Here is a 12,538-nt window from a genome sequence, read left to right on the forward strand (position 1 = left end):
CCCCGATGGTGTACCTGACAAGGTGCTCAAAGCGTGTGCTGACCAACTGGCTGGAATTTTCACCTGCATCTTTAACCTGTCTCTGTCGCAGGCCATCATTCCACTCTGCCTCAAATCTTCCACCATCATCCCAGTCCCAAAGAAGCAGTGGAGAGCATAAATGACTACAGGCCTGTTGCACTTACACCTGTGGTCATGAAGTGCTTTGAAAGACTGGTCTCTCAGCACATCACAGCCTGTCTGCCTCCCACTCTGGACACCCACCAGTTTGCCTACAGAACAAACCGCTCCACAGAGGATGCTATCACCACAGCGCTCCACACAGCACTGAGCCACCTGGAGCACCAGGAGAGCTATGCAAGGATGTTCTTCCTGGACTTCACCTCAGCCTTCAACCACATCATCCCAGAGATCCTGGTCCAGAAACTGACACATCTGGGCATCTCCACCCCCATCTGCCAGTGGATCAAAGACTTCCTCGTGGACTTCAGGAAGGGCAGGGCTGACCCAGCCCTGCTCTACATCCATGGGGACTATGTGGAAAGGGTGAGCTCCATCAAGTTCCTGGGAGTACAGCTCTCTGACAGCCTTTCCTGGACTGCCAACACCACAACTTCAATTTTATTTTCATTTATATAGCACCAAATCACAACAGAGTTGCCTCAAGGCACTTCACACAAGTAAGGTCTAACCTCACTAACCCCCAGAGCAGCAGTGGTAAGGATAAACTCCCCCTGAGGAAGAAACCTCAAGCAGACCAGACTCAAAGGGGTGACCCTCTGCTTGGGCCATGCTACAGACATAAATTACAGAACAATTCACAGTGGTGGTGAAGAAAGCCCAGCAGCGACTCCACTTCCTGAGGGTGCTCAGGAGGAACAATCTGGAGGAGAAGCTGCTGGTGTTGTTCTACAGAGCCACCATCGAGAGCATCCTGATGTACTGCATTACAGCGTGGTATGGGAGGTGCTCAGCAGCAGACAGGAGAGCGCTGCAGAGGGTGATCAAAACGGCACAGGGGATCACTAGCTGCTCTTTGCCCAGCCTGGAAGACACTGCCAGCTCTCGCTACCTCAGCAGAGCTGCCAGCATCATCAAAGACACATCCCACCCCAGCAACCACCTGTTTGACCTACTACCCTTGGACCGATGGTATAAGTCAATCAAAACTAGGACAAACAGACTCAGGGACAGCTTTCTCCCCGGAGCGATCACTGCTCTGAACAATAACAAATCACTTGAATCTGCACTTTTCAAAGTTCTTGTGCAATATCTGTAAACCATGTGCAATATTTTCCCATGCAGTATCATTCCACAGTTGCTCAATTCTCGTTTTACATTTTACTTTTGTCCACATTTTATTTTAGTTGTACATATATTTAAATAATTTATTTTGTTAAATTTCATCATCTTTTATTTGGCTAATAATTACTTGCATCTCGGAAAACTACCTTCTGGAGCTGCACTCAAATCTCGTTGAAATGTAAATTACAACAACAATAAAGGTGATTCTGATTCTGAAATCTGACCCCTCCTCCCATACACACAAATATGTTTCAAGCCGCATTCATAGGTGGTGGGGAAAGCAATTAAATCCACATGTTTTGCAAATCTGTTTTGTTTGCAACGCTCAGACTAGATTCTGAATGCATGTGTTGTGTCTGTGACTTTTGACACCATGTAAAGTTGGATTGCGGGGGAGTGGGGGGGTGCTCAGTAGAGACTGCAGACCACTTCAGTAATGATGCACAAAACCACAACCCCAACCTCCTCAGTGCTGTTTAAAAGCAAGAGCATGCCAAAAATTGCAGTATATCAGAATAAAAAACCTAAAACAAAAACAAATGCAGAAAGAGAACAATGTCTTAGTCTGCATGGCAGGTCTCATACAAATGTAGCTGGAAGCTGAACTGAGCAAACAAAGGACCAAAAAAAAAAAAAACCCATACAGACCTTAAAACAAAACAAAAAACCAACAATAGCCATCACACGAGAGTGCACATTCACAAAAACCTCTTGATCACCAAGCGTGTAGGAGGAAGCAACGATGTCGAGGAGTAGCAACGAGCATCTCTGGACATCTATTGGCTACTTCCATAATGCGTCTCTTGAAAGTCTTTTTCCCTTGTTGCCTGAACTTAATGACCACTTAAAAACTGACACTTCTCTGCAGCACTGCTACATGCTGCTGCAGGGAGCTAATCCATTGGCTGGGTTTGCTGGCCTTCCAGCTCCTCACAGCTCTGCTCCGATGGTTTCCTCAGCCTGTGGCGGGAACGTTCGGCTTAACTCGGCACCTGCAGACTGTGAAACACAGTGCTGCTGCAGTTCCATTTTCATAATTGTGGTTCATTTATGTGTGCGTGTGTGTGTGTGTGATGGGTACTACGGAGTGGCGCAAGAGTCACAGTGTGTATGCGCGTCTTTATAGCCCTTTCCCCAAAGCAGCGCATGAATAAACCATAACGTTTTCTACTATGTGGATTGAATATTGTGTCCGAGTCATTCATCATTTTTTGCAAAGCACAAACCATATGCCTCTTTGTTCTGGATGTAGGATACATACGTGAAAATAAACACGAGAAAACAGGTGCATAAACCTACCAACAGTTTTGACGGTGATGGTCTTGGTTGCAAATTTCTCTCCGATCTTCTCCCAGTGTAACTGCGGCACGGCACTGGTCTGTAGCCACTCAGTGGCCGTGCAGCTATACTGGCCCTCATCCCCAGGCAAGGAGTTGTACAGGGACAATGTGAACATGTCAGACCGCACCTTCTCCGCACGTATCTCTCCGTAGCTGGAGCGCTCCCTGTAGGTGGGGCTGTGCCACACAGTGCCATCCCGATCCACGGAGGCCACCTCCTGCACTGGTCCCACTGCCTGTTTGTTCGTCCACTGCCAGAACACAGTCACGGGGCCCGTGGCAGACTGGACCAAGCAGGATAGCTGAATCACATTACCTTCTAGGACCTCCGAGGAGTTGCTGGTCATGGAAATGGTGATGTTGCTCTCTAGAAAGAAAACAGAGGGACAGAGAGGTGAGGTTAAAAAGCTTGAAATAGCAAACATGCAAAGAGGCGAGGAGACAATGGAAAAAGTTCTCAAAATAATTTCTCTCTCCGGCACCAATATCAATCACGCACAAGCAATAGTGGCCTCTAGTGGACACCAGGATGCTGTGATGAGTCAGATGTCTTCACAAGTCACTCAACTGGCCTGTTTGCCTTTATTTTATGATCAAAATATATGCTAAAAATGCGGAGATGGCCTGGAGCAATGTATTACATGATGACACCACATTTTGTAATAACTGAAGAAAATGTCAAATTTTCAATTAATTATGTAATAACACAAACATTTTGTAATGTGAAATTGTAATAATACGAGTATAGTGTATTAAGCAATAACACCCACATTTTGGAATAATATAATAATCTAATAATGATCATGTCTGTCGTGGAGGTGTCAGCGAGGAGGATGTTGAGGAAACTGCTCAGCATCTGCGACAGCACTTTCCACCCCCTGCATGCCACACTGACACCCTGTCAGCGCACCTTCAGCCATAGACTGAGACCACCGATGTGCACCACAGAACTCCACAGGAAGTCTTTCCTGCCTGTGGCAATCAGACTGTATAATTCCTCCCCCTTCTGCAGGATGAATACATAACAATCAGAGTTATTCAGAGTTTTTTAGTTACTCAGAGTTATGCGCAATATTATCGAACATCTTGTGCAAACGTCTTCCAGTCATTTCTTATAAATTTGTTGTACTTATTGTCAAAAACAAAACTAAACAAAAAACTAAACAAAAACATTGTTCACTCTTTATTGTTTCGGTACTCTGGCAAAATAATTTCCTTCGGGATAATAAAGTTGATCTTATGTTATCTTAATCTGCTTCATTTTGCAATAAACAGCCTGATTGCAATATGTAATACATTTTCCTATATTTTGTAACAAATTATTAAATATTGCAATGGATATTGCAAAATGTTGAAGTTGCAATTTTTATCTGATGAAAATATAATTCTATAGTGCATTATGTAATAACACCCACATTTTGTAATAATCTGACACATCTTGTTATAAACAGGCTGGACACAATATGCAATAAATTTCTTTACATTGTTATAAATTATTATGCATTGCAATGATTATTACAAAATGCAGGACTTGCATTTTTTTCACAGAAAAATGTAATAAGAGTATTACTAAGGACTCAAAATGTATGGCTTCAAAATATGTTAAATTCATGCACAGACTATGCAGTTAGGCACAATACACATTGAATCACGCAGACAGCAAATAAAATAGTAAAAAATTATGTACTGGGGCCTTTGGTATTGGGCAGGGGTGTGGCAAAGTTATTAAGTGTGTTTGTTGCCAGTGCAGAAGGTTCGTGGTTCAAGGGCACCCCTGCCCACTCTCCATGTGATCTCATTACTTTAGTGACAACAATTCTGATGCATTTTGTACACTAACAACAACAATAATATTATTAATAATAATACATATTGTATGTATGCTGTTTATTACAAAACGCAGCTGTTATTACACAGTGAAGTGAGAATGCAGTAGGTTGTGTTCAGTTATTATATAAAGCAGTGTTATTGCATAATGTGTTGTTACATTTGATTCACTGGTCCTCCTCTAGATTGATAAAAACTCAAAATTTCAGAGTTGAGTCTGCACTCATTTTCAGAGTTATGGAAATTTTTACAGATCCAAATCGCGCGCGGGGGGGGGGGGGGGGGGGAGTGTCAGGGAGAACAAAATCATGCATTCAGTAAGAATGTGAATCCAGGGGTGATTAATGGCCCGGTCACACGGCGTTTGCTGTATGAAGGAAAAAAGTCATAAGCCACAAATCGTTGAGAAATATTGGAAAAATTAGTCACATCACCGAAAAGCCTGCGAGTGCACAGCACATAAAAGACCGAAACAAAACTGAAACTAACAAAAGAAAAACAAAGTGAACAGCGACCTTGACGCTTTAAAACAAAATCAAAACGAGCGCCAGTTTGTGATAATTTCTGCAGCGAATCTGTGCTGTCCACAGTCACCTGCAGCTGCGTTGTCTTGACAATGTGTGCGTGCGCACGCACATCGGAGGCAGAGAGAGAGAGAGAGAGAGAGAGAGAGAGAGAGAGAGAGAGGCTGGATGAAGTTGGACAAAAATTAAACTGAATGCTGATGGTAGATTACAGACAAATTGAGGTTGTCGTCCATCTTCATTCACATTTTTCAACAGTTTGAAAATTCTGACGAAGCGCCAGCTACAGAAACTAAGCTGGATGACGGTTAAAACAATGTCTCCAAAAGTCAACGTAAGTCCAGATTTCTTGTTCCGTTTTGGCTTCGGTGTCCTTCATTAGTGCCATGTGAATGGGACTTAAAGGACCCGGTGGACTATGATGTGGGAGCAATTTGCACGTGGGTTTGCACAATTGTGTGACAGGACCACTGCACATGTTTTGTAACTGCCCTTAGGCACATCGGAGTGACAGCTAAAGAAGAAGACCTCATAGGTTTGCATGTGTGGGCTGAGATCCTTCTTCTGAACCCTGTGTCGCATGTTGATCAAGTCCACCCAGACACCAAAAAAACAGCCAAGATCACAGCGCTCAGCAGCTGTAGGATCCAACTTCAGAAGACGAGGAGGATAAAAGTCTTCACTGGATTTTCTGCTCTGTTTTGTGCTTTCATAACTTCAATCTCTTTCAAACATCATAAAGCTCTGGCTGACCCAAAAGCCGTATTGTTGTAGAAAGTGGAACCCTCTTGGCTCCCCCAAGAGCCAAGAGGGTTCCACTTTCTACAACAATTCACATTCTACAACAGGGTTCTACAACAATTCTGTCATAAGTGATGCGTTGAAAAGTCTACGCGTTTCTTTCTCCTCTCAGGCCAAGCTCTGCTGATTTCCTCTCAGCTTGCTGGTCACCTAATAAGCATGAGCTCTCAGTGAATATGGAATAAACCTTCATGCACATAAAGACACATCCTCTTTCTTTTAAAAATCTCTCACCTTGACCACACTGCAAATGGCAAGGCCGCGTTACGTGTGCATGCACGTCACACACAACTGTTGTGCGAGTGTGCCTTAAAACCATTTGTGGTGCATCACCGCTCAGTTGTTCCCCATCATTTGTCTTTGATAAGGACTTTGATTCCACACAGTATCCCCTGACCATTTTACAGTATGCATTCCGTTTGGGCTTTACCTTTTGTGTACAGGCTCTTTTTTGCATACAAGTACAGGTAGACTCACCATTAACTTTGTCCTTTTACATCATTTTTATAATCCACATCCACGTGGGTTTATTTGAGGAGCATTCAGAAAGAGCAGAAAGTGACTTACTCTCACCAGACAGTAGTCATGTGACTTTTTTAAATCAATCATTAAAAAGGTGTTTAAGAACTTCTGTTTATATATTTCATGGATGTAAGTTCTTTCCCAGTAATAGAAAAATCCATTAAAATGTGTTAATTATTTGATGTTGCCAGTATGATGCCAAAATGATTTGTAAAAAAAAAACAAACAAAAAAACCTATACGAGTTCCATTCTCATGAAAGGCATTTACACAACACACGGGTCTGCAAGATTGAATCTCTTAACATGGTCTCCTAACTGAAAATCACCACGCAAACCAGGCGTAACATGAGTGCGATGCTTTCTGTGCGTTTCAGCCCCATCGTTAGCTTCCACAGCCCTCAAATCCCTTGAACTCCCCCTGTCAATTTAAAACATTTCCCACCTGCAAATTCTGTTTTGTGACTCTGGCTTCACCCTCCATTCCTCTCTGATCTTTTCTCCTTGCTCTTGCCCTTTCGAGCAGTCTGACAGAGATTCATCATGGCACAAGAGCGATTTCCCGTTCTCACTGCGAAGGCAAACTCATCCATCAACACTGATTTGTCACCAGTGTTTACATCTGTTTTTCCTCTGCCGTCACTGCTACCTGCCTCTGGCTCGTCAACTCAAACCCCTGTCGCACCCGATTACCAACCTGCACCCAATTCCTTTCTCTGGCGTTTGTGTGTGTGTGCAGGTGAGAGACTGTAAATGCATCACAGAAGACTTTGCTGCTTGACCCCTATTGCTCAGTTTCGTATAGTTCTCTTCCAGTAACCACGATTATCACTCTGTGTAAACACTGTAAAAATCCTTTAAGAGGCATTAATGTCTTTGTTGGGGAAAAACAAAACTTCCCATACAGCGAGGTTTCCCCGGAGGATGCTGCAGACCCGGAGTCATTGTTTTGGGCCGATATAACAGGAGGACTTGAGCGGTCCGGGGAATGTACTGTTGGCTGCTTGAGAGCTGATGCTGCTCAATAGTTATTGTATTTTATTATGCTGTTAGCAGCTGGCTATGTGCCCTTTTCTGGCCTAGAGATAACTGGAAACACAGAGAGAAGAGGGGATAAAGCAAATGACCAGAAATGTTAGTGAGGCTTCTGCTTCCATTGAGGAGACCAAAAAAAAAAATCCCAGTAACAGGAGGACTGCAGATAACGGTTTGAAGGCTTGACTGTAAATTTGCATCAGTCACCTTCCAGCCCACCGGACGGTCCTTCTCAACCCGGCTGAGAAGGTTATGCCCCAGCAGAACACATTAATTTAGCTGGAGGAGCCACTTAACAGACCCTGGAGGGGTAGGCGTCATTCTTTGCTTCTTTTCTTCCTCCACCCTTTCATTTCAAGATTGTGAGCTCAGCCTCCTCGAGAACGAGTTGTCTCTTTTCCATTATCCTGCTATAATGTTACACCGCCGAGCAAAGCCAAGGAAATGGAAAGCACCATAATGGTGCATTACCAATCCTTAGTAATGCACTCAGAGAAAATACATCAGGAATAAGAGCAGGATTAGCCTTTTAGACCACACGTGGAAAGAGAAGCGTATCAATCTTACTGTCACTGACAAGTAAGGACAGGAAAACTAAGCACCTACAGATATGAATGGATTTATGACTCACTGAGCGGCTGGACGGTGATCTGGACATTACGGGACCTCTTGCTGCGATCGATGAAATCTCCTGTAGGTGTCTTCTCCCGCTCCGTCACACGGCAGATATATTTCCCGGCATCCTCAGTGCGCAAGTTCTGGAGCTTTAGCAGGTGAACATTGGCACTTTCTTTACGCACAGTCATGTGACCAGCGGCCTCTCGGGCGACATAATCGGAGCCCAGGGCAGGCACGGCATTGGGGCCCACCACGGCCACCGGTGAGCTGCTGAAGACCCACGACACCGAGAAGAAGCGCTCGGGGACGTTTTGGGCTTCAATGGTGCAGCGAAGCTCCAGCGGCTCACCGGCCGTGAAGGACCGTCGATCCGTGCTAACCTGGATGCTGAAGTCCCGATCTGAGTAAAAGAGACACATGAGAGGGAAGAGAAAGGGAACAGAGTTAAAGCACTGTTTGGTGGAGCAATCAGATGATTGCTAACAGCATTATTGATCCAAGTGACTGAACTGTTCAAGCAAATTCAACTACTTTTTGTTCAAAACCACCAGCAGCAACAGACTTCATGCACATCAAATCACAACTCGCTGTTAGTGTCAAAGCACTTGTGGCATTAACTCAGTAATAGCTGCGTTGAAATAACTTTAAAACATATATGCAAATTGTTACACAAATTTTCTCGTTGAGACAGCGGCCCCTTTTTTAGACTGTACTAAGCTTTTTCGACTTCTCCCTTTTTACTTGGGGTTGGCACAGCAGTACCAATATGGATCTGCATGTTGATTTGGCACATGTTTTATGCCTGATGCTCCATGTCACATGGAGAATACGCACAGGTGGCCTTGAACTAGGAACCATCTGCTCTGGAAACAAGTGCACTAATCGCTAGGCCATCTGAAAAAGGAGGCTCTTCTTATAATCAGAAGTAAGTCCTATATAGGCCCCAAGGCCCACTGGTGCTGGTGTCGCCGACCAAATGGTCCTCCCCTAAAAATCAGTCCACCCTACCTTCACTGTGCATGTGTCATTTCGGCGCATCGGCAGCGATTCACCGATTATGGCCTTGTTTCTGCTTAAAGCTGCACTCCAGTCATCATCTATCTCAGCAACAGATATCTGAAGCTTTTGTACAACAATCATTTCCACATAAATTCAGCATTATTTCATCATAAAAGACGGGGGAGCGATTGGAGCGCCACAGCAGCACTTCTGAGTCTGACTTTCCGAGTCTGACTCTCTACACCCAAATCGATCAAAGGAAATAATGTGATTATTAACAATCAGATGACAAAGTAAAACCTCTTAAATCATTCTCAAGTCAGTTTTAAGCAGAAACGAGGCGATAATCGGTGAATCCCTGCTGACGCTCAGAAATGACGCATGTACAGTGAAGGCAGGGTGGAGCGATTTTCAGGGGGGGACCGCTTGGATGGCAACACCGGTGCTTATCTCGAGATTCTGTAGCGTCAAGTGAAACAGAGTCTACAACTTCTCCTGGATGGGACGCCAGTCCGATGCAGGTTGCTTCCCCAGCTGAGACCAATACCTATTCACAACTGGGCAGACTGAGACAATGGAGATTACAGTAAGCATCTTGTCCAAGGACAAACAGGACTCAAACAGAGGTCTACAAATGGGCAGGCTACCTCCTTACCTGCTCAGCGACATGCTCAACTTATAATCAGGGCCAAATTATATACGGTATTATAATTATTTTGAATATTCATGGAGAGGTGACGATCTCAAGGTCCGTAATCCCCAAGTTTCTCCCAGTGTGCAGCTGCGCGCCTTGCATGGCAACATGCTGACACTGGTTTGTGAGCGCATTTGTGTAAAGGCTTTGAGCATCTGCATCACATGGAAGCGCGCTATAAAAATGCAGTTCATGTACTATTACAGATCAGTTCAAGAAGGTGATGATGCTTTATCAAAACAAACAAAGACTGATGTCTGAATGTGGATGAAAATTGATGTTCGCAACCCTGCTGCGGGATGCAAACCCCGTATACTGAAAAAGAGCAATGTTGGCAGAGGTGAGATTGTAAGGGGGTCAGTGAACACGTGGGTACCAAAGCGGCCTCGGTAAGGATGAAAGTACTGCAAAAAAGGCACGAAGACAAAGTTGAGGTCACGTATTGCAGCACTCTGGTAAAATGCTGATCTTCCAGAGCACTCGGATCTTCCCCTCCTTGGATTCACCTCTACTGCAATTAAAAAAAAAAAAAAAAAAAAAAAAAAAAAAAAAATCAACACATCATTAAAATTCTCTTCAGTAGAAAGAGTCAGGATCTTTTCTCCTCTTGCACAGTGTGGTAGAATAACTCTTCCACTCGGCCAAATTACACTGACTGTGGGCATACGGACATGCATTCACTTTTATTTGCAGTATTAATTTCCAGATGATGAGCGTGGGTTTGTATTGAGGATGGCTGCTTTGCCTCACAGTTAGGTTGTAGCCGCTAGCTGTAATTATAAATATAAAAAAAAAAAAAAAAACACAGGCTTCCTGAGAAACCCACTCGTGGAAAGTTCAAAGCCTGCTCTTCGTGTAAGAGCTTGTTATGCAGAGGAGCATTATGGGAGAAGGGAAGCGGATACTATTTACATATACACACATACGAGAGAAAGCCTACTCAATACTGACACTTCTACATGTACTAATTCTACACATAAGTGGAGAGAAGTTCAAGTCAAGTCTGGGAGCATCTGCTGGCGTTGCGCGTTTCCGCAGCCACCACATCGTGGAACCACCTTGGGTCCTGGATTGTGACTCCTCAGGCAGACAACCGATCCACCCCCACCTCCTGAAATTAACCATGTACATGGGTGACTGGGCAGTTTTGAGCCTGACCCCCCAAAAGTAGGACCTGGTTCTCCATCTTTTGCATTCTGAGAAACCAACATTTCTCAAGAATGTGTGAAGTTTTCACCCCTGGGTGCAACATTGAGAAATGTTGGTTTCTCATGCAGCAAAAAGATGGAGAATCACCCTCAAAACAACTCAATCACCCCTCGTATCTGCAGCATCCTTAATGCAGAGGCAATTTTGCACTGGATCATGCCCAGGGAAATGCGCCACAAGGCCAAAATGTCGTATCAGACATTCCCTCAGTGTGCAAGTGATACTTCTCAGCAGAGTCTCCCTAAGTAGCTCCCTAGTAATTCCAGCAGTACCCAAGGATCCTTCAAAGACACCAAGTAGTACTACAGACATCCCAATGTCAACTTAGGTCACTGGTTAGCATCAGAGTCTCACATTCATACAGAAAGACAGGAAGCACCAAGACGCAAAAGACTCATTCTCCTGCAAACACCTCTGTCCAGCATCCTCATGACTACATAAGATCTTCCCAAGGATCTCTTGATCTCAAACACCAAGGACCCAGAGACATGATAGTCACTGCAGAGATAAGGGAATGCCTCCACAAGTTCAGTACTTTGCATACAGATACTCTCCTGATGGCCAAGAAGTCACAGGAAACCTGGATGCTAGTCCTGGTCCAGGACAATCGCAAAACCAGACATTCCGACTCCTTGCTTAAGAGGAGATGAGCACTTGAGAAGTTTATCAATGAAGTCAAGGTCAGTAACCCTTCCTCACCAACAAAGGCACCTAACCTGCTGTTTTTCACAACCCTAGCCAGTACACAGATAAAGCAATAAGTGAATAGAGGAGGAGCCAGAACACATCCCTGATGAATGCCAGTTATGATGTCCAGCAACCTTTTGGAATCCCATCAATTCTCAGGATGCACCAGACAACAGCCCGGTCAACTGAATCAAATGCTTTGTGAAAATCAGCAAAGGCTACACAGAAGTACTGCTGATGTTCACAAAGTCTTCAGGGTTTTGAGGTGAAGAGAACATGCTGCAACGCTCAGATAGATTTCAGTATCTACAGTGAGGCAGCAGGACAGTGACACACTGTTTTCCGGCATGTAAATGGGATGTGTTTGGTGCAAAAACAATGCTGAGGCAGGTGTGACCCCCTCTGACAAGATTATGGTCGTCGGCCAGCGTGGAACTCAGCGAGAACCATGTACAACAGGAAGTCTTCAGCCGAGAGCCGTGGTAGCAGACACACAGACAGACGCCCGCCTGAATCTGTCCTACATGTGTTAGTGTTTACAGCTAATTAGAAACACAGCTAGCTACCGCACAGTGAGCAAAAAAGCGGAAAACAGATGAGGGACAAGAGGCACTTGAATTACATGATGTCCTACCAAGTTTACTTTAAAAAATGTGGTGTTTGCAAATCAGCAGTCTAATTAGGATAGCCAATTATGATATCACATCTATGTCAACACAATGTATTTGAATTCTGCATAGGAAGTGTCTTATGCATTCTTGAAATATGGATGTTGGGATGATTGATGCAAATTAGCATCATTCCATTTGTGTCACCATAATATACACACACTGTGATTATAAAGTCTCAATCACAAAGCACCCTCGAGTAATGGCTGTTTTTATAAAAATCGTTTTATTGAGATGATTATACAAATGTGCGCACCAAACAAGCCTAACATCTAATTGGCTCATCTACCCCACAGTGGGTACCTATGATG

The 12,538-nt window shown here is 44.2% G+C and overlaps 1 protein-coding gene across 1 annotated transcript in view; it reads right to left on the reverse strand.

Annotated features, from left to right (window-relative positions):
• The window catches only part of LOC117525073 (immunoglobulin superfamily member 3-like), a 285,096-nt gene that overhangs the window by 59,730 nt on the left and 212,828 nt on the right, over nt 1-12,538 (reverse strand). The window contains 2 exon segments of the mRNA XM_034186906.1: nt 2,605-3,012; nt 7,984-8,370. Coding sequence (XP_034042797.1) covers nt 2,605-3,012; nt 7,984-8,370 — 795 coding nt within the window.

The sequence above is a fragment of the Thalassophryne amazonica genome, chromosome 14 (genome assembly GCF_902500255.1).
Source record: "Thalassophryne amazonica chromosome 14, fThaAma1.1, whole genome shotgun sequence".
NCBI lineage: Eukaryota > Metazoa > Chordata > Actinopteri > Batrachoidiformes > Batrachoididae > Thalassophryne > Thalassophryne amazonica.